This window comes from Triticum urartu, chromosome 2, assembly GCF_003073215.2.
Source record: "Triticum urartu cultivar G1812 chromosome 2, Tu2.1, whole genome shotgun sequence".
NCBI lineage: Eukaryota > Viridiplantae > Streptophyta > Magnoliopsida > Poales > Poaceae > Triticum > Triticum urartu.
Window position 1 is genome coordinate 27,804,017 of NC_053023.1, and position 21,994 is coordinate 27,826,010.

Genomic DNA, 21,994 nt, shown 5'->3' on the forward strand with positions numbered 1-21,994 from the left:
TGCCTAAAAAAATATTGGTGAGAACAATGGGAAAGCTGGGCAATAATGTTTGTAAAATGAATTCATAAGAGAAAGTAGAAAAATAGAGAGGCCGAGGGTCATTTTTTTTAAGTGTCAAAGCAGCCTTTGGGCTCTCAGGCACCCGTGGGGTGTTCTCTAGCATAGCAAAAGGTTTCAAAAAAATGATACCAAGATTTGCATGTCGTACAAAACAAAAAGCAGAGGACCTCAATAAATGTTAATTCAAATCAATAGAAACATGCCAGAGTTCTTTTCTTTACACATGCCCTATTTTTGATAAAAAAAACCAGTTTAGTAAATAACTAAGAGCTTTTTTACGGTGATTGGCAAGTTACAGCTCGTAATTTCGTGTAACTCCGTCCCTGATTTTTTCTAACCGTCGGATCAAAGAAATCATTTAAAGGTTTTTTTGTGTGTGAAAAGGGTAGAGTAGTAAATTAGCAGGTCAATCCAGTCGCTAGTCAATCCCTCGCACAACCTTCCTCGTTCTCAGTTTATTAGCTTCCTCAATCCCCTCGCACAGCCGCCGCCGCCGACCCTCCCCTCGACCGTGGCGACGCTGGCGTCCCTCCTGTCGGTCGTGCCGCCGTCGCCTCAGACCGTCGCACAGCCGCAACCCCCTATACTTTTTCTCGCCCCTTCCCTAATCCAGTTCCCGTCCAAAGCCGCCGCCGCAAACTAGGGATCCCGCCGGACCTCGCCGCCGCCACAATCAAGGGATCACGCCGGACCTCGCCGCCGCTGCAATCAAGGGATCCCGCCGGACTGCCGCCAGGTTTCTGGCCCGCCGCCAGGAGCCGCAGGAACTGCAAGCCATCAGGTGCGGCGCGCCGAGCCCGCTGAAGCCTCCTCTGCCCCACCGCCCCCTGCAGCGCATCCCTCCGTCGAGCATCCGGTCATACCGAGCAACGCCGCGGACCAGTCCGTAGGCAGGTAGCCACCACTCCTGCCTTCCTCCACCCACTTCCTTGACCCCCTCCCATTACCTTCCCATAACACTAGATCGAGAAGATTGTTGTTAATTCCACGGTTAGAATGCAGTGAATGTAACGTCAGCTGCACTCAAGGTGAAAATGATACTGTACTAGCTAAACATTTTGCTGGCTTCTCTGAATATTTTGCATCTTTGTCTAGCTGGTTGTTTTGCAAATGGGAGTATAATTTTCTTCCAGGATGGTGTTCCTTCCTTTAGCTGCAAATTTAAACTGTAGCCAATTGCTATGCAACCTAGGCTTTGAGCCAGATTATATTTAGTCAGTCTCGTTAGGGCAACAATCATGAAGTAAAAAGCAACTAGATATTGTTGTTCACAATTTATTCAATGCAATATTCATGTGAAGGCACCAAAACACAAATTTAACACCACACCCCCCCCCCCCCCCCCACAAATTTTCCTGGTTCTGCAGTTAGGCAATTACCACATGTTTTCCTGCAGTGAAGCATCTGCTGTTATGATATGCAGGCATGAGTACCAGAGGGTGGCTACCATTGTTTGTAGGAACCATGGCCTTAGTCAGAGTAGTTCAGGATGATGGGGGCTGAATCTGTATTTAGTTTGTTTTTGTTTTGCACATCGGTAGGCAAAGCCTAGTGTTTGTTTGGCTTCGGTCATGTCCTTGGTTACAGTAGCGTTGAATCTGCAAGTTAAAGATCAGACATTTACTAAAACTGAGCCAAGGAAATTTGGATTTCATAGTTACAGTAGCAGGAAATGGTCATATTATGACTGAAATATATTAAAAATGTCTATTTAGTTCTGTTTTCAAATATAACCTTGTAAGTAGAAACATGCATAACTCAAGTAAACCATACATCTAGGTAAGTTTGCACAGGTAGCAATGTTAAGTCTTACTACGAACCTAGCAATAAAAATGATGAAGCTCCTGTCAATTTTTTGAATAGCTAGCTTGAGACAATATTCTCATCTTCTCTAATAGAAATGACAGAGCTCCTGTCAATATTTGGAAAAAAGTTGCTTTTCAGACTCATCTATCGCAGACAAAATGAAGACTTGAATGGTAGTGAGAGAGCTGCAATTATTTTACTTTGTATCTTGGCTTACATGCTTGTTCTTCCGTAATGCAGTGAATATGTAAATGTGTACTAAACAATTGAGTTTTGCTGTGTTGAGCATACATGCTTGTTGTTCATTCCTTATCCCCTGTATGCAGGATCTATCTGGCTGACCTCATTTGAGATGCGGCTTAAGTATTCCCACTGCGCGGGTTTGCACATATGATACATAGGTATTGTGAAATTTCGCAGTTGTTTTCAGTTTTCTGCAATGTTGATTTGAAAAGCTCCGATGTTCTGTTTATGTATGCTAGACTTAAGAAAGAATTTCATAGTCACATTTGACATATTTAGATCAAGTTTATCCCTCCGATTATGTTACATTCAACTCTTCCTCTCTCCAGTGAATAATTTTTGACATATCTTAACAAGACTTGTTTGTCATCTTTTAGCTAGTCTGATGAGATTTTGGTACCTGTACATTCCTTGTACCAACTTAGGCAAATAATAATTTATTTGTTTTTGTGACAGTTGGTTGAGCACATCTTCTAGCCTCTTGTGAATACATCTGGGACAACGCTTCACATCAGTCAAGTATATACTACTTCCGTTTCGAGTGAAATCCTCTCCCATAGCCCCTGCCCCAGATGAAGTGAGCTATATATGTATATGATGATCCTCCTTTCCTAAAAGTGAGATTGCCATATGTAGTTCAGAATTGACCTAGCATGCTTAATTTACACAACATCTAAATCATGAGCTTACAAAGCTGCTGTTTTGGAGTTGTGTGCCGCAATATGAGTAGTAAATTTGTGAACCTGCTATGTAATGTTCAGGTTCCAGCAAGGAAATTTGTGTGCCGCTATCCTGAACCTCCTCTGCTTTCTCCAACGCCAGGAACTGCTAACCGTTGCGGCACGCCGAGCCGGCCGACATCTCCCTGCCCCACCGCTCACTGCAGCGCCTCCCTCCGCCAAGCAGCCGGCGACGCCGAGCAACGCTGGCGAGCACTCCGTGGACAGGTACCTTTTCCACTACATCACTTAGTTTAAGTTTTTATCTTTAGAACAAGAGAACAAAACATAGACTAACCTAAACAAAATAAGCCATGATGGAACTTCTGAAACTCTGAACCTTTTATGTTGAGAGGAATATGTGAGTAGGGAAATTCTTTTACTTCTGGTGTATAATTGAGACCAATTGTTAATTTGTATGTGATATGCAGGAAGATATGGCCAATATAAGTGCTGAGTGTATGGCTGAGTACGACGACATTGTCAGCAGGATGTTTGATAGCGAGGAAGAGGGTTTTGAGTTCTATAACAAGTATGCTCTTGAGAAAGGATTTAGTGTGAGGAAAGGATATGTTGAGTGGGATGAAGCGAACGAGAAGATAATTCTGAGGAAACTTGTCTGTAGTCGTGAAGGTTGCCGTGAAGAGAAGCACATGAAGAGGAAGAGAGAAGATAGGAAGAGGAAGCCACGGAATATCACTCGTGTAGGGTGTAAAGCGAAATTTGTCATTGCAAGAGTCGCGAAAACAGGGCGTTGGTTTGTGAAGGATTTCATCGATGAACACAACCATCCTTTGGCCCCATGAGACCTTGCTTGCTTTTTGCGTTCCCACAGAAGAATCAGTGACGAGCAGAAAGCGGACATTATAGAGATGCAAAGTGTTGGAATCCGGAAACACAAAATCATGGATGTGTTGTGCATGCAGTCCGGTGGATATGACCATGTTGGATGCATGCTGAGGGACATCTATAACTTCTGTCATCGCTACAAGCAGGAAACAGTCGCTGCCGGTGATGCTCAGACGGTGATCCGTCACATGATGGCGCGGCAAGAGAGAGACCCGGATTATTTCTTCAAATACTTGGTTGATAAAGATGGGCATCTGAAGGGATTGTTCTGGTCCGATACTCAATCCCGCCTTGACTATGAGGCTTTCGGCGATGTTGTGGTTTTTGATAGCACATACAGGACCAATAAGTACAATCTGCCATTTGTTCCATTTGTCGGGTTGAATCACCACCGTAGCACAGTTATCTTTGGATGCGGGATAATTTCTCATGAAACTAACGAGGCGTATGAGTGGATGTTGCGGACATTTTCTGAAGCCATGTCGCAGAAGCATCCGATATCTGTAATCACTGACGGGGACCTTGCAATGCAAAGAGCGATCAGGGTGGTGTGGCCTGACTCATACCACAGGCTGTGCGTATGGCACATTCAGCAGAACATCGTACGCCATCTGCATGATGATGAGGTTAGGGAAGAATTCAGATCTTTCATATATGACTTGTCTTCTATTGAAGAGCATGAGAGAAAATGGATAGAGTTCTTACGAAGGAATGAAGTGACAAGTGAGGAGTCATGGTTGCATCAGATGTATCAGATGAGGAAGTTGTGGTGTGCTCCATACCTGGTGGGGCGCTGTTTCTTAGGATTGAGCAGCAATCAGCGGAGTGAGAGCCTAAAATCCGTGCTACATACACATCTTGAGGGTAAGATGACCTTGTTTGATATTTTAGAGCACCATGAGCGTTGCCTTTCGGGGCGACGCTTGCACGAGGCGATCCTAGACATCGTGGCCTTGCAGTCCATTCCATTTACAGACGCTGATGCTTCAAGTCTCGAGAAACATGTTGCCCAGGTTTTCACGCCTTGTATGTTTCAGTTGGTCAGATGGAGCATAAATGCTGTCAGCAAATGTGTTATCAGCGAGATACTAGATGCATGGGAGTTGACTACATATGTTGTGGCTAAGATCGATAAAAGAGAGAAGAAGTTTGAAGTGCGCTGTGAGATGAAGGAAGGTTCTTTGTATAGGATAAGTTGTTCTTGTCGTAAGCTGGAATGCTTGGGAACACCATGCTCTCACATATTCTACATCTTGGGAATACGTCAAGTGGAAGTGCTGCCTAGGTGTTGTGTTCCCATGAGGTGGACGATGAGTGCGAAGTCTGCATTCCCTCCGACCAGAAAGAGTGAGATGTACGACTATTCGGCAAGCCTTGTGAGGTACCGTGAGTTGCGGAATTTGAGTCACGCAGCATGTTTCCGGGCATGTCAATCTAGTGAGGAGTCTCAGCGTCTGAAGATGATTCTGAGTGAACAAGATGGCAGCAAGGAATCAAGCCGTGGTCAGGAGGAATGCATTAGGTTTGGTCCGGTGCTACCACAGACGACGGAAATTGATTGTGGAGATTTGGAAAAGGTTCTAGACCCAGTGCATGTGCAAGGCCGAGGTGCACCGAAGAAAAGGTTGCAGGCAAAGATGAAGAAGCAAAGGTCAAAGAGGAAATGTGGCTACTGTGGGGTGGAAGGTCATGATCGGCGTACATGCAATAAATTGAAAGAGGTGTCAAATATGTCTAACTTTTAATTTTACATCTGATTTACTCATTACTATAGTGCACTAATTATATCTGTTGCTGTGTAGGAAATGATGGCAGCAAACTGTTAGCTACAACTCTCTGTACAAGGCCATTGGCAAAATGGACGTAGCTGCTGAGCCTCAAGAGAGTGATGTTGTGTTGGTGGCGAAGTGGCCCAACCGCCTCTATCCTATGTGAGCATTACAATGACCATCTGATGGAAACGACCTTCCCAAATGATAACCTGGGAGGTCCTTTGTCCAGAATTAATTGGCCGGTCTATCTGTTTTTGGCAAACCTGCCATTTTAGTGCAAGTTTTACAAATTATGCATGATTTTTAGGTTGTATGTTGCATCACTAGAGTATTTCTAGCGTTACTTCTTTTACATAGAGAAAGCTTTAGTTATTTAAATTGTGATTATATATGCTACCAAAGAGAAATGTGATAGCTTGTTATCTTGTTCTCAATTAAATGTGCTCATAAGAGAGCTTCTTGATCCCAAAGAGAAATGTGATAGCTTGTTATCTTGTTCTCAATTAAATTTGTGTGCCGCTATCCTAAACCTCCTCTGCTTTCTCTGAAACAGGGTTGCCATGTGAAGAAAAAGGATATGTGGGAGCTTTTGGATGGATAAAGGCTCCAGCAAGGAAGAGAAGAGAGCTGCATTTCCTTACTTGCAATTCTAGTAATTATCTTTGTTATAACTTGTAGAGTGTACCCGCAAAAAAACTTGTAGAGTGTGATGGATTAATTGGGATGCTACGTAATCAGAGTACGTACACTATCATATGTATCATGACTGATTACGACCAAGGTGTGCGTTCCATGAACAAGACTCCCATTTATATGTTTATTAATGATATTGTGTTGTGCTTGCTCTACTACATCTGTACATTATTTGTGGAATTGGTCTTACATGGCACTATTTCAACTGGAGTTGATCGAGTCGTCCTGCTCATTTTTTATGCGAATGAACATTGTTGTCGCCCGAAATGCTTGTACGGAAGAAGCACCGGAGACTTCATGTTGGGGCTTATCCTAAGCTTGTTGATAGGGGGCTTATCCTAAGCTTGTTGATAGGTGATCATTTCTGGCTTAATGATGGAAAATATGCATTTTGACAAATTGCACCAAAATTTTAAGCTAATACTCGTTGCCCGTCTCATGAAATGTGCCTGTGAAAATTTGCATCAATCCAAAATGTAGTGACATTCTTAGTAAAACTGGTCGTTTAATTGATGTTACGAACATAAAACTGGTTTGGACTAGTGCAGCATATGCAATGCAAAAATAGTAAAAGCCACAATTAAGTGTGCGGGTATCAAAGGAACCTTTCATCTAAAAATTGAGCAACAACTCAAAGTTGAAAGCCTATTATTGTAAACATAGTCTCACAATTGTCACTTGAATGAAGTTATTGTTGGATCGAAAATAATGCAAACACTAATTGGGACAATAGTTCAGCTCCAAAGCTTGAAATTGTAGAAAAACCAAAAGCCTACTGAAGAGGCTCATCACTGCTGCCGAAATCCAATGCTTTCTTCGTATTGTTATCTGCAATTTTCTTCCTTTTGGGCGATGACCCATATTCGCCCATGTCCCTCTCGCCCATATCCATGTACCCACATGCATATATGTCTTCTTCGGACATGTCCTGCCCATATGCATACAAAAGGTATTTAGGTCAACATGCAAATGATGTGGCCCTTTTTTTAAATAATAAGTAGGAACTTGGCAATATAACCAATCTGTTCAGACATGTCATCGTTGCTATAATCTGGGAATGCACAATTCTTCACAATGTACAAATGACATTTCTTTATCCCTTCTAAAGTGTGCAACATTTCATCGACGTCATGCTAGTCTGACATCTTTACGATTCCTTCTGGTGGTACGCACCCAGGCTTGATGTAGTACAAATCTGCTTCCCCTTTGTACCCATGGTAACGCAAATTTTTCACCATTATCTGCCAGTCCACCTTGGCAGGTTCAAGTACTGTCATCATACCAGGTTTCTTGTTGTGGTATGCTTCAGGAACATGAGAAAGTTCTTCGTCCACATGAACAATAAATTGCATTATAACTACCTACATAAGGCTCGTTGACATCAGTTTTTGCACAATATTAAAGTGTTCATACGTAGGATGTGCATCCCATTTGTAAAACATACTTACGTAGGATGAGACAGATTGCTCTGGTGTACGGATCTCTTGTTCTACCTGTAAAGGTACTGATGAGACAGATTGCTCTGGTGTAGGGATGTCTTGTTGTTCCTGAGCATGCTGTTGATATAAATTGATTTTGATTTGTGTGTGGATAATTTAATGAATAATAAGTAAATAATGAAATGTACCTTCGTGCCTGTACTAGCATGGTCTTGCATCATACCCCCTTTCATGCGGATCTCCTCCATCTTGGCCTTGTCATCCTGCTGAGCCTGCTATGGTTACAAACTGATTTTGCCTTGTGTGTGGATAACATAATGAATAATAATCTTAGTAAATAAAGGAACGTACCTTCAGGCGTGTATTAGCATGGTCCTGTATCGTATTTCCTTCCATGCGGGTCTCCTCCATCTTGGCCTTATAATCCAGATCATTGCGGTCATGTGGTAAGTTAAGGTCCATGCCCACACGCGTCTCGATGTTATTGAAGCCCATCTTACCACGCTCGAGTTGTAGAACGCGGTCTTGCATTATATTCCCTTCCATGCGGATCTCCTTCATCTTGGTCTTGTGATTCATGTCATTACGCTCCTACTTCAACATAAGGTCCATGTTCGCACGCGCCTGCATGATATTGAATTCCATCCTGCCACGCTCGAGCTGCATAACGTGATCCAAGTTCTTGCGCTCCTGCTTCAACTTTAGGTCCATATCGTCATGGAAATGCTTCAACCTCTGATCCATGGCTGCACGCTCCTCTTTCATCATCTGTTCCATGGCTGCACGCTCCTCCTTCCTCATGCGGTGCACGGTTGCCCGCTCCTGCTTCAGATTCTTGTCCATCACCTCTCGCTCCCGCTGCATATTCTTGTCCATCTCTTGTCCCGGTAAGGGTGTTTCCAAGAATGCTCGAATGAATTGATTGCATGCAGTGGCAATGGAAAAACTGCCCCAAAGGTTTGCGGGGAATGTATCATGGTCACAACAGAGATGCCACCATCATACTAGAAGCGGTGGCATCACATGACTTATGGATTTGGCATGCTTTCTTTCGAATGCCCCGTTCTCACAATGATGGAGCCGCATCGCGCTCGGGTGAGGAGGTGATCCAACATTCTTTTCTTCGATGGCTGTTGTGGTGGTGCCGGAGGCAGGTCACAGGTGTTGATGTCAAGCTCAGAGATGTTCTGCTATCTTTTCAGTTCTGTCATGTCGGTCTTTACGTGACTTGTACATTGTTCTTTATGATATGAATGAGACACATATTAGCATGGAAAAAAAAGTTAACACACAATTTGTTTGGCCAAAGAGATCGCTTAAGCCCGCGCTCAAGCCAGAAACAGACGTGGCAGATTCAAAAAAAATGACGTGCCAAAAGAAATGGTGTTTCATCAATCAACCTCTTTCCGACTTTAAAGGCGCCATCCAATTTTTGGCTCGTCGATGGATTAATACTTATCACGCCCGTAACGATCGGCCCTCCCAAACTCCGCTCCCACCTCCCCATTATCTGCAACAACCTCCGATCCAACTGGCCTAGCCGGCTCCAACGCCGACTCCACTCATATTCCAGTCCAGGAGCCTTCTCACATGCGACCTTCTCCTCCAACGCCAGTCCCATCCAACGCCGCTGCCCTATTCACCGGCTGTAACGGAGCCGCCGTCCTCACCCACGGGAACGGAGCCGCCGGCGACCACCCATCCGGCCTGCGGAATACGACGTCACTGCTTGTTCTGCATCCACACGTTGGATTGAAGGTGAGAATGTCGGCTCATGTCATCAGTTAGAACTAAGGAAACGTATGAGATGATTTAAAACCAAAGAATGGGTTCCGCTTATTCTGTGCATGAACCCATCATGAGATCTTATGGGTTTTCTCTGAAATTTTCTCCGTCCACAGCATCGTGATCCGCCTCTCTATGCTCGTCGCCGGCATCGAACTCTCTCCGTGGACACTACACACAGTCAGCTCGAACGCCAACGCCACCCTCCTGACGGGCACGATCGGAGCCGCCAGCCACACCCAGCCACCCAGGGGATCGGAGCCAGCGGCCACCACCCACCTGGCCTGTCCGATACGACGGTACTGCTTCCTCTTCATTCACCTATTCGCATCACGGTTAGAACGCCTGATATTTTTACACCCCTTAGACAACAGTGAGGTCAATATAATCCAAAACTTTATATATAAATATCAAATGGCAGAATCATACAGTACATACCACGTGTTGTTCATATTAACGACAGTAGAGAAAATTTAGTAAGTAATCATTAATCACCGATCAATCTGTGTGGTAAACGTACACCTCTGGGGAGGTAGTAACAAAGAAATAAATAAATTAAATAGCTTATCATAGTAATTTTGTGCTCTTTAAGAAATAAGTGGAACAATTACAGTACGGTACAACCCCATAGCTTATGTTTATTCTCTGAATTGACCCAGTCTCTGTTTGTGCATATTTTCCAGGAATGGCCAGTTCTCCTACAAGTTGTGCCAACACACAATTACCAGACGTAACCAATCAGGTATATTTTTTTCCCAATTAGGTTAAAATCTTTGAAAACACATAGTTCTTTTACCTTTACACATATTTCAGGCTTTTTTGGACGAACTCAGTGTGAAACATGCAAATATGAGGTTAATGTGCTCACCGATAAGGTTCGCGCAAATGATTGATGGATTAGATGACGAGCACTTAAAGGCCATATGCACTCAAACTGGTCTTGGAGGGCTAACAAAGATGAAGTCAGTGTCCCTCCGACGTATTATGTTGGTGCTGCTAGCGAAGAGCTACATCCACGACATGCAGAGTATTCACATTGCTGGTAAGGACATTTCTATAACTCCAATGGATGTCTATCAATTAATGGACCTTCCAATAGAGGGGGAAAATATATATATGGAAATGGGAAAACCAAAAGACGCAAACTTGTTAAGGGCTTATCAAACAGATAGAAGACTTAAGCTGAGTGACCTTGAGGACAAAATTGAAGCCTCCAAAACTCCAGATGATCATTTCATCAGGCGGTTTGTTTTGTATGCTATTGGCATTATTTTAGCACCCACGGTACAGGATTATGTCGACTCCAACTATTTTGTCCTTGTTGAAGACGTCGCAAGAATTCCCAAATTTAACTGGGGATGTTTCACACTGGACCATTTGATAACATCCATCAATACTTTTAATTATAAGGATCAAGTCAATCTACAAGGAAATCTAGCTTTTCTCCAAGTAAGTGCTAAGACACTAGTTGTCATTCTACTATTATTCGTGTGATGCATATATCTCTATCATTGATGTACTAATGTTTCCTATAGTTTTGGTATTGGGAACATGTCCGTGCTGGATTGATTTTGTATTCTCGTATACCCCGTCCACTGATGGCACGGTGGGATGAAGCCACAGGTAAAATAAGAACCGATGCTTATGATAAAGGAGGCCTATACAACGGATTGGTACCTTTCTAGACTTGACTTCTTTATTTACTATATTTATTTCTTAGTACTGATTCTTTATATCTTTTCAAAGGTTGTCATGAGCATCGGCGATCTGGAGCCAACCAACATTACAAATGACCAGCATACCAAGAAAGATACACATGCGCATGAAGATGCTATCTATCGACCACAACCACGAGGTCAAACTATGAGTAGCCAACAAGTAAGTTGCTCAAAGACACATCCTTTTCAATAACATAACAAAGGTCACACCGAACCATACTTATTTTTCTTCGAACAAAACGAGTTGACATTTCTTTTATGCAGATGGACATGATACTTCAAACACATAACGATCTATTTGCAGAACTAGAGAAAAAGTTGGTCAAACAAGTAGTAGAAGTAGAGCACAAATTAGATAAAAGAATAATTACCGTGACCGAAGACGTGATAAACATAAGGGGTAAAATTGCCACTCAACCTAGGTTGTCCAAGCTGGAAGACGAAGTTGGAGACCTGAAAAGGGAAGTTGGAGACCTCAAAAGGGAACTCCAGGTAAGTGATACTACAACATCAATTTTACCCATAACTTCCTATATTTTCATTCTATGCATTTCATGTTACAGGAACTAAGATCCCTAGGTGAAAAAAACAAACAATCAACGACGAAGAATGCATACGTACAGGTGATAACTATGGCCCATCACCTTGCTAATACGAGCTAATTTCTGTTCATTGATCAAGTTCTAATTTTAGGAACAAGAGCAACCAAGCAATGGCAAGTTTTCATCAACTCCTGGGTTTGACGCATGGAAAGCACAGACTTCTGCTGGTACACCTAGTGCAAAACCTGTGGTGCAAAACAAGGAGTTGGACCAGGACATCCCACCACGGAAGCCTGTATTCAACAATGATTACGTATTGACAGATGAAGACTATGAGGCTGCACTTTTCATCCGAGGGAGTCACGACCTTGTTGAGGTGGTTCACATCGAAGACATTGTGCTAACAGTTCATAAACTCAAGCCAAATGTTAGCAAACTATTCTTCGTCGATGACGTAAGGCCCATATACTGCAATCTACATCAAGTATTCTAAATTGTGCCATATTACATGACTACAAATTTTGCAGGTTATTAATGCATATGCCCACATTAGCAATGTTGCAACTGATGCTACATCATTCATTTCCACCGTAGAAAGCAGAATTTTGCTAGGTGAATTTGGGGGTATTCCAATGGGATGCAAAAGCCCACATGTTGCTAATGTAGAAAGGAAATTTATAGGACGCAGAATGGTATGCATGTTTCCTGACTTGTTTAATTGTATATCTTGATTTTCCCTAAATTGAGTCCGCTTTAATTTTCTGCCAGGTACGTGTCCCAATGAATGTGCACAGTAATCACTGGTTATTACTCGTGTTTAATTTAGACAAAGAAGAGATCCAGGTCCTAAACTCCAACCAAGCATATCGTGACATTGCCAAGGAAACTGCACTGGTAAGCTTGCTCTCTTGTTGCCTCTTACCATCATGTGACACTTTTTTAAAAGCACTAATGCAATCCCTTGAATTACTCCTCGTACACCAGGTGGAGTCCATTCAGGCGTGTATCAACGAAGCGGTCGAGGATGGCTTGGTAACACCGCCTAAACCCATCAATATTACCAAGTGGAAAACCACTTGCTATACTAACATACCCCAACAAACGGATGGGTACGTATAGGCAGCTACATGATTCCTCACCTACACTACAATACTTAACCTCAACTTTACATCACAGTTATTCCTGTGGGGCGTACACACTCAAATACATGTTGACATGGGACAGAGATAAAATTACCGAGGATTTCACACAGGTCTGCCAAACACTAAATTACATTTGCAATCATGCACTACCTATGCTTCACCCCTATCCTAACCTATGCATCGCTATCTAATTCAGGCAGAAATACATGTTTTCAGCTGGAAAATATGTTCAAGCCTGCTGCGTTCGGATTGCAACAAGCTTCGGAAAAAATCATACAAGAATCCTATAACGGTAAGTTCTACACAACTAGCATTTCATGTCATGTAGTTCCTACCTTTCATGATTGCACGTAACGCACCACTATTTCCTCTATAGAGGGACGAGTACGAAGCCAGCATTCCAGAGGAACGAAAAGGTGCAGACGACGATGTCACGGTTGTCACCAACCCTGATGTTACAAAAAAACCAGAGACATCCGGTGCCCCAAAACGTAAACGTGGACGCCCGAGGAAGAATGGACCTCCAAGTGATCCAGTGAAACAACAATTTGACACCAAGACTATCGCTAAACAAGTGGAGTTCAAAAGACGCAAGCGCAAACCATCAAACGTCGTGTCCAGCCCATTCGTAAAGCCATGAGTGGGCTACACGGAGAGGCACTTCAAGGGCAGTTCCAAATGATTGATCTTCATAGCATGTTCTTTGAATTAAAGGCTACACTTATGTTCTGATGTTTTTGCATTTTATTTGTATGCTTATTTCCATCTAAATGCTTGACTTTTCATTGGCTCTTTTTTTAAGTATACAGTTATGGTTTAAGTGGATGATGATTATGGCTGAGGCAGGGTAATTAAGGAAGAAAAATCATAGCATATAGAACACATGACCAATGATGTAAATATCATGGTTACACTACTATGTCTCACATCACGAGTTCAGTGGGACATTATTACCTCGCCAGCAAAAGGAATAGAATCAATAATGCAGCTAGCTTGATGGATTACTTCGGTCCACTCCACAAGAAAAATTACAGGCTGCAGCACCAGCAGTCAATGCACACACAGAACCGTATTGTCAAATGTGAGCCTCTCCTGCAGAAAAGAAGAAATAATAGCATCAGGAACACCATGTACCATTTTTATACTGATATAGACATCTGGACAAGAGTTGGTACATTGCAGCTCGTGTTTTGCTTCGAAAGTAATGTGATACATTGAGGTAACAAATTTACAACTAATAAATCTAGGCCTAAGTCTGTTGGGTAACAATACCGTAACAGGTGTCACATCTAGCTTTACTCTAACAGAGTTCTGGTACTAACTAGACAGCTAGGACAACAATAAGAAAAACTAGACAGCTAGGACAACAATAAGAACCAGGCAACCAGGCAACCAGGCAACCAACAAACAGATGCTAAACTTGCTCATTGGCAAAATAGGTTGTGCACGCGAACATGACAGAGAGAACTAAAATAGGGGCCATACTTATTCTGTTCCATGCTAAAGGTGACTGCAATATTTGTTGACAATGATTATGGATGAGGCATGGGAATGCACATGTGGCAACGCGTGCAAAGCAGGCAAAAAAATCATATAAAGCAACCATCCTTCCAAATTGAGCCAATTTTGGTTTTCCAAGATGTCCATTCAATACGGTGGCATACACCGCCTAAACATACAAAATTCCTAACTAATTTTAATGGGAAATTGCAATAGTCCAGTGGCATAATCACAAGAACAGTGTCTGAATCTCCTACTATAACTGTATTTCATAGCACAAAGGTTCTGAATCCATCAACTTGCAAGTTATATTCCAATGAAAAGTATTACCTACTTACTCTAATCACTACCTACTGACTCCAACCACTGTAGTCAAAAGGAGGGGGAAATAACTGCTGCTCCAAGATATGCAATCATCAGTCCTCCAGATGATTTCTGCCTCCTCCACATATCCTGTTGTATCCTGGATGTCGGGACCTTGCCGCTCCTCACGGTCCTCTTTTATCTTTTCTATGCGCTTTTGCATCGATCTCATGTTATGTGGCATCTTAATCTTCTTCATCGTGGCTGCCCACTGCAAGAGGTACAATGTAGTGTGTCAGTACCATGGAAGGCTTGAAAGGGGCGGAGATGGCAGTACAAACTAGTTTAAATCAGGTGCTTGACAAAAACAGTGCATAAACTGATATTACACTTGGGATAACAGACTAGTTTTACTTCACTTTCCCCTCAATCAAATCATGGTATTTGTTGACATAGCTTACTATTGGTGAAACATAAGAAGGCAGGGACATTTAGGAACGAAATGGCGGTCTTGGCATCAACAAGTACATGTAGCTTTTACTTAACATCGACTCAAAGATCAACTCCAACAGTGAGGTTCAGATCTACTTCACTACATAAAAAAGTTTTAGATGTAGTTCATTATCTAAAAATATTATTATGTTATTAAACAACATCATTCATATCAACATTGATAGTGACCAAATCGACAGAATCCATACCAGGTTGAGGTCGGTTTCAACTTCAAAATCTTCAAGCATATCGGCATCCATAAGTCGCTTCAGCCACAACAACATGGACTTATGCTTGATAGACTCTCTCTCAGCGTCGCCGAGCACAGCCTCCACCGACTCTATTGCGACCTTGATGACTGTCAAGGCGAGCATGCACCCGAGTGCCACCCCGACTGTCGACATGGCTCGTGCCTGCTGAGTTGGGCTGTGTGCTGAATATAGTGGATTTGTCATTGAAGCTCCGGCCCTTATCAATCTAACAAAGCATTGGAAGCAAAAAAAAAACGAATCAGCAACTGCAGAATTAGTCATGACCTGTTTTACAGAATACAGATATCACAGACTAGCAAATAATCAAGTCAATTAATAATATTTATAAAATCTTAGACAAAAGGGAGTTGCCCACCTACTCCATTAAGCATAAGGAAGCAACATTCAGAATTTAGTTACATCTCCACTGTATAAAGCTCATGTGCTTCGTCAGATACTTTTACAGATTCAAACTAGTAACCAGAACTGAAGAGTAATGCAAAGCCATGAACTTGCAAGGAATAAGGTAGAGTAAGAGATATGGACCTGTGATGGTGCTGCGCCAGGCTCTCCACAGATCCGGCCTGGATTACGCCGATGGCAGCGTGATCCGGCAAGGTCAAGTGCCTCTTGGACGCCCAGCAGCCCACTCGAAGCAGCTCACCATCACTCCGCCGGAGTTGGCCATGATGTCCGGTAGGATCAGCACGCCCTTCTTTGCCAGAATCTGCACCACAAACATGAGCATTTCTCTGCTGTCAGTCAATGTGTGAATGTGTCAACAAATTCAGCATAGTTTTGTGGCAAAATGTTGGTGTTCTTGCCTCGTCGGCCTCGGGGTCTATTGGGTGGTTAACAGCCTCAATGATGTACTTTGGTTTGATGGCATCAACATTGTCCCTAGTAGAAGAAGATAATCGAACGGACTTTTTATTAACAAAAATATATTCAGATACACAAAAAATAACAGCCAAGAGGATACTTTAACTGAGCTTCTGAGCAGTAATCTGATAAAGATTGGATGAAGTGAGATGGGACGAGGAAATAGAAGATTACTTGTTTATGACTCCTCCCAGAGCTGCCGGGATGAGCACGTCGCACTCTTCCGTGAGCAGCGAGGTCGGGTCCACGACGTCGCCTCCGTCAAAGCCCTTGATCCCGCGGTTCTCTGCCGAGTGCTTCATCAGCTTGGCTATGTCAATGCCATTAGAGTTCTTGACAGCCCCTGTGACATCTCTGATGGAGACCACCTTGCCACCAGCTTCATGATCAATTGGGCAGCCCAAGAGCCAATATTGCCAAATACCTGAAAAAGGCAAGAAGATAATAATTGCTCATCTGTGCAAATGTAGATGAAGAAACAGAGTTCTGGCCTTGCTCCACAATGTATGGCGCCATTGTACACAACGATTATTACTAGCATTGTGTAGGCATGCTTGTATATATTTGGCAGAATATATTACTTGTGGGTGCTCATTGTGTGCTCCTTTCCCCTTTAATTTCAGCGCGTGAGGTGGGAGATTAGAAAGATACTGACATATCAAGCACAGAACTTTGCAATTGCCACTGATGGTGTCTCCATTGTAAGCCTAAGCTTTGACAAGATGCTTGTCTCTAAATTATAAATGGGAAACATCTTAGCTTTGCGTGAAAATTAAAGAGACTGGCAAAAATTTCTCTGGCATTTTAAATGCGCAAAAAACAGAAGAAAAAGCAAATAATCTTAGTGAGTTCAGATAAAACAGATAATTACCTTAAGAAGAGTTCAATTGCAATTATCTAGTTGGATAAAGTTTAATTTATGCTAAAGGCCTTGTGAACGATACTATTTAAGATTTGCATGCTAGATCATGGCTCTTACTCCTAAAATCATTGGCAAGTGCTGATAACAAAATAAAAATGTTCTTACTTGCTACCATTAAAAAAAGGATTTGTGTACAAGATTTTGATCTTAATGCCTGTTCTTCATTTCTGCAAGCTTATATGGTACATAAAAATTCAAAACAAGAGGAGTATAGCTAACCTGAAACTGTTATAGATCAATTCAAGAATCATATTCTTTTCTTAGAGATAAGGGGCACACCCCTTGGTTTCATTTTATTTGAATGCAAGCACAAGTGCACAAGCAGTGTGATTTCTCGGATGCCAGCACAGGTGCAACCATCAGACTCCAAAAACAATTGAAAAAATTGTAGTGACAGCCACAGGTCGACCAGAGTACAATCAGAATCATCAGCCAAATAAATGTCACCGAATAGGAGCGTTTGAAGATAGAGCATCAGAAAAGATGGAAAATCACAACATGAGTCCTCCGCAAAGATAGGACATCGTTACCACTGACGCAGGGCATCAAACTTGCTTGCAGTTAAGAATCATTGAATCAAAATAAAAGTGTATATCTATAATTGAAGTTCACACACACTATAGTTACATGTATCAGGATAACTGCATAGCTCCCCATGTGCATCAATCGACAAAGCACAAATCAAATCAATACATGTCCGGATCAACATAGGGGATGAAGGGGGGGGGGGGCGTACGTACCATGTCGGGCAAGATAACCTGCAGTCCGGCGGGGCCGGTGTCAACCTGGGCGACCTCGACCAGCAGCGGCGACTGCAGTGTTGGTAAGGTCGACGACTAGATGCAGGAGTTGGCGACGACCTCGTCCGGGCACGGCTGCTCCCCCTCCTTCCGGTGACGCCGCTGAAGATGCCGCCGCCACGACCACCCGCCTCCTCCGCTGAAGATGCCGCCGCCGCTGCTGAACATGGACGCCGATCTGGTCGATGACTCAGTGAGGAGCGGGGAGGAGAAGGCGCAGGAGAAGCGGCTGAGCCGGGCGCGCAGCGACCGGCAGAGGAGGAGGCGCGGAGGGGGGGGGGGAAGAAGCGTGCGGCGGCGCAGCGACACGGCAGAGGAGGAGGCGCGAAGAGGGGATCAACAGAGGGGGAAGAAGCGTGCGTGGCTAGGTTTCTTTTTCCTTTTCTCCCAGCGCTGCACACTAAATTGGACGAATCTACCCTTTTGAAAAATGATTAGCCCCACCATAATCTTGTAATGGTCCCACAGTTATTTGTAGTTTCATGTAATTTTACTCCCGTAACTCCTCGTAACTCATATTTCTTCACCGTTTGATCGTAGTGAATGGACGGCCCCTAAATTCGCCAATCATTGTAACAGTTGTAAATAACTAAATATGCAGATTACATGTGTTAATTTTGACAAATAAAAATATGAGAAAATACTTCTGGCAACAGGAGTATTGATGCCCGAGAGTTAAACTTTGAAAGTAATAAAGTTTTTTTTAGTACAACACATATATTAATCTTCTATTTTACTTGTTAATTATAGTCTGCTAAAGCATCGATACCGAGGCTGCGATGCATGTGTCTGCGGCTGTGGGGCAGCGTTGCATAGTACTCCTTGCCTAGTACTGTGGCCGTGGGTCAGCGTTTCTTTTTGTCAACAGGGCCTGCGGCACATTTCCTGTGGCCGGCAGAAGAATCGAGAGCCTGCAAGTACTCTGCCGCGCTGGCAATCTAGCAGCACAAAAATGGAACCCCACCGCGAATCCCTGCCTGCTCAGCCGTTAGATTGCCCTATCCTATGGTCTATATGTGACCATGTAGTCCTCTATCTAAAGCAATTGAATCTGAGCCGTTTGTTTACAAACATCCAACGGTCTATATAACTTCATACTGGTACACTATATAGAAGTATAGATAATAGTGTGAGTCCATCCCATGCTTTGTCTTAAGCCTGCAGATTACTTTTTTTTTTTGAGACAAAGCCTGCAGATTACTTTTTTTTGAGGGGTAAAAACCTTATTTATTCATCAAATGCCACATGAAGTGGGATACGTCTCAGGTCGTGCGGGGTGCCAAACCAAACATGACGCCCCGGACCTCTAGAGAAAGCAAATTTAGCTAGACCATGTGCTTCATAGTTCACAGCACGAGACTCAAAGGAAAAAAAATACAATTATTTAGGGAATTCGAATGACTAATAATCTCGCTGACGATCGCCCCGTAGGCACCTCTGCCGCCTCTCTGAATATCTGAGACGACTTGCTTGCAATCGGATGCTACAACAAAATGTTGTATGTGTAGATCTTCAGCAAGTGCTAGAGCTTCGCGACATGCAATAGCTTCAAGAGTGGCCGGATCAGTTAAACCCTCAAGGACTAGGGCCGAGCTGCCCAAGAAGTTCCCTTCCGAATCTCTGCAGACTGCAGCTGCTGATCCTCCTCTTCTTCCTTGCACTCCCCCATCCACATGGATCTTGCAATGTCCAGCCGGTGGTTTTTTTGGCCTTGTGTTTGTTTGGAGAGATGTGGCATTCCTAGCTGGAGTGTTCGGTTTATTATTGATCAAGGATAGATCCTTCAGATACCTCTCTATGAAGCTGTGGGTCACTTGGGGACTCTGAAAAATAGCTTCATGTATTGCCTTCCGTTGAGCATGCCATATTGCCCAAAGTGTCACGGCCATGTCAACAAATTCTTCATGAGTTAGCATCTCCATCAGCATGAAGAGCCACTGTTTGGCATTGGGCTCATTATTTGATGTGATTTTTTGCGTGACCTCCACATTAGCCAATGCCCAAACACTTCTTGATGTTGTGCACTCTAAGAGGGAATGACGCCATGAATCGCGTATCCCACAGATGCCACAAAGACTGGAGTCGGACATATGACGATGTGCTCTAACATCGTTTGTTGGAAGCGACTGTTTTGAGAGCCTCCATAAGAACATTCGAATTTTCCCTGGGACCTCGGTCTTCCACAGCGTTTTCCACGATTTTTCCTCTGCCATGGCGTTAGATGGGCCTGCAACTCCTTCTAGCCATGCTTCCCGTCTTGCCCTTGTGGCCACCAACATTTTATACGCCGACTTGACTGAGAAAGATCCGTGTTTCTCGTAGTGCCAAGCCCAGAAGTCATCTATATTTCTTGTACACAGTGGGATTCCAAGAATCACTTGAGCGTCCATTGGCAAAAAGGTGGTTTCGATCAGCTGTCTGTCCCATGATGCCGTCGCGCTCGTGATAATCTCTGAAACTCTCGTTGGCGGGTTGGGAACGCGGCAGCCATATGGCCTAAAAGACTCTTCTCTGGGGAGCCAATTATGGTTCCAGATTTCCGTGGTTTCTCCGTTTCCAATCCGCCGAACCAGACCTTGTTTCAAGATGTCTCTCCCTTCAATGATTGCCCGCCAAATCTGGCTTGGGTGGTCACCCAGCTGAGCCTGCAGGATATCTGTGTGTGGATAGTATACGCTCTTGAGCACTCGGGCGCTAAGAGACTTAGGAGTTTGCAGCAGGCACCAAGCTTGTTTCGCGAGCATTGCAAGGTTAAATAATTCGAAATCCTTGAAACCTAGGCCCCCCCATTCCCTTAGGTTGGGTCATTGCTTTCCATGAAACCCAATGGGGCTTTCTCTTCCCTTCTTTGCTCCCCCACCAAAACTTTCTTATCAGCTTGTTTAGATGCTCACAGAGGCCCCGAGGTAGCTTGAAACAAGACATCGAAAACACTGGAACTGATTGTGCTACAGATTTAACTAGAACTTCTTTGCCCGCAGTAGACATCGTGCGCTCAATCCATCCCTGCACCTTTCCCCAGAGCCGATCCTTCAAATACTTGAAAGAACCGTTCTTAGAGTTGCCAACATCAGACGGCATCCCCAAGTACTTCTCGTTTAGTGTTTCGTTGGGGACGTTCAGAGTCTCCTTGATTTCCTGTCTGATAGAGTCTGGAACTCCCTTGCTGAAATATATAGAAGATTTAGCATAGTTGATACGTTGCCCCGTTGCCTGACAATAAGTGTTCAGAACATGGCACACCTCATTGGCTCCAGCACCATTTGCCTTGAAAAACAGCAGGCTGTCATCAGCGAATAGTAGATGGTTTACCGGTGGCGCCGTAGGTGCTACCTGTAGGCCATGCAAGTTGGATGACTCACTTTTTGATTTTAGAAGGCACGACAGGCCCTCTGCTGCTAACAAGAACAAGTATGGAGATATTGGGTCCCCTTGTCTGATCCCTCTGGAAGGTATGAATTGTTACAATTTCTTTCCATTAAACAAAACTGAAAATCTCACCGTTGTCACCAGGCTCATCACTATTTGGACCCATCTTTCAGAGAAGCCCAGTTTAAGCATTATTGCCTGTAGGTAGTCCCATTCCACTCTATCGTATGCTTTCATCATATCAAGCTTTAGAGCACAGGATTGATGTTTCTTGGCCTTATTCCTCTTCATAAAATGAAGACACCCATAGGCTGTTATGATGTTATCGGTTATGAACCTTCCAGGAACAAATGCTGACTGCTCCTTTGAGATGATATCAGGAAGGACTAACTTTAATCTGTTAGATATAACTTTCGAGGCAATCTTATACAGCACATTACAAAGGCTGATAGGGCGGAACTGAGAGAGGAGTGTGGGGTTTTTTTACCTTCGGGATGAGCACAAGAACCGTATCATTAATACACTCCGCTGATTCAGTACCGTCAACAATCCTCAGAACTGCCCTTGTAACATCCTCACAACAAATATCCCAATGATGCTAGAAAAAATGTGCAGGGTAACCATCTGGGCCGGGCGCTTTCACTGGGTACATTTGAAAGAGTGTTGTTTTAACCTCTTTCTGACTATATGGGGCATTTAGCATATCA

At 43.5% G+C, this 21,994-nt stretch overlaps 1 protein-coding gene across 4 annotated transcripts; it reads left to right on the plus strand.

Annotated features, from left to right (window-relative positions):
- The first annotated feature begins 486 nt into the window (after nt 1-486).
- LOC125535350 (protein FAR1-RELATED SEQUENCE 5-like) lies at nt 487-6,297 on the plus strand. Of its 4 annotated transcripts, XR_007294657.1 has the most exons (7): nt 487-954; nt 2,193-2,267; nt 2,566-2,628; nt 2,932-3,056; nt 3,260-5,398; nt 5,480-5,608; nt 6,003-6,297. XR_007294657.1 is itself a non-coding variant. In XM_048698402.1 (3 exons), the coding sequence occupies exons 2-3, from the start codon at nt 3,701-3,703 to the stop codon at nt 5,501-5,503; spliced, it is 1,722 nt and encodes a 573-aa protein (XP_048554359.1). In that variant the 5' UTR covers nt 2,905-3,056; nt 3,260-3,700; the 3' UTR covers nt 5,504-6,297. The 4 variants fall into 4 exon arrangements, 1 of the variants encoding a protein (XP_048554359.1); XR_007294658.1 differs by lacking the exon at nt 2,566-2,628; XR_007294656.1 differs by lacking the exons at nt 487-954; nt 2,193-2,267 and having other exon boundaries at nt 2,564-2,686.
- Nucleotides 6,298-21,994: the final 15,697 nt, after the last annotated feature.

What these genes read in the sequence shown, in the direction of transcription:
- LOC125535350 (XM_048698402.1), top strand. Translation starts at nt 3,701, where the DNA reads ATGCAAAGTGTTGGAATCCGGAAACACAAAATCATGGATGTGTTGTGC. An exon ending in CATGCAATAAATTGAAAGAG is followed by an intron (nt 5,399 to 5,479) that starts GTGTCAAATATG and finishes GTTGCTGTGTAG; the next exon opens with GAAATGATGGCAGCAAACTG.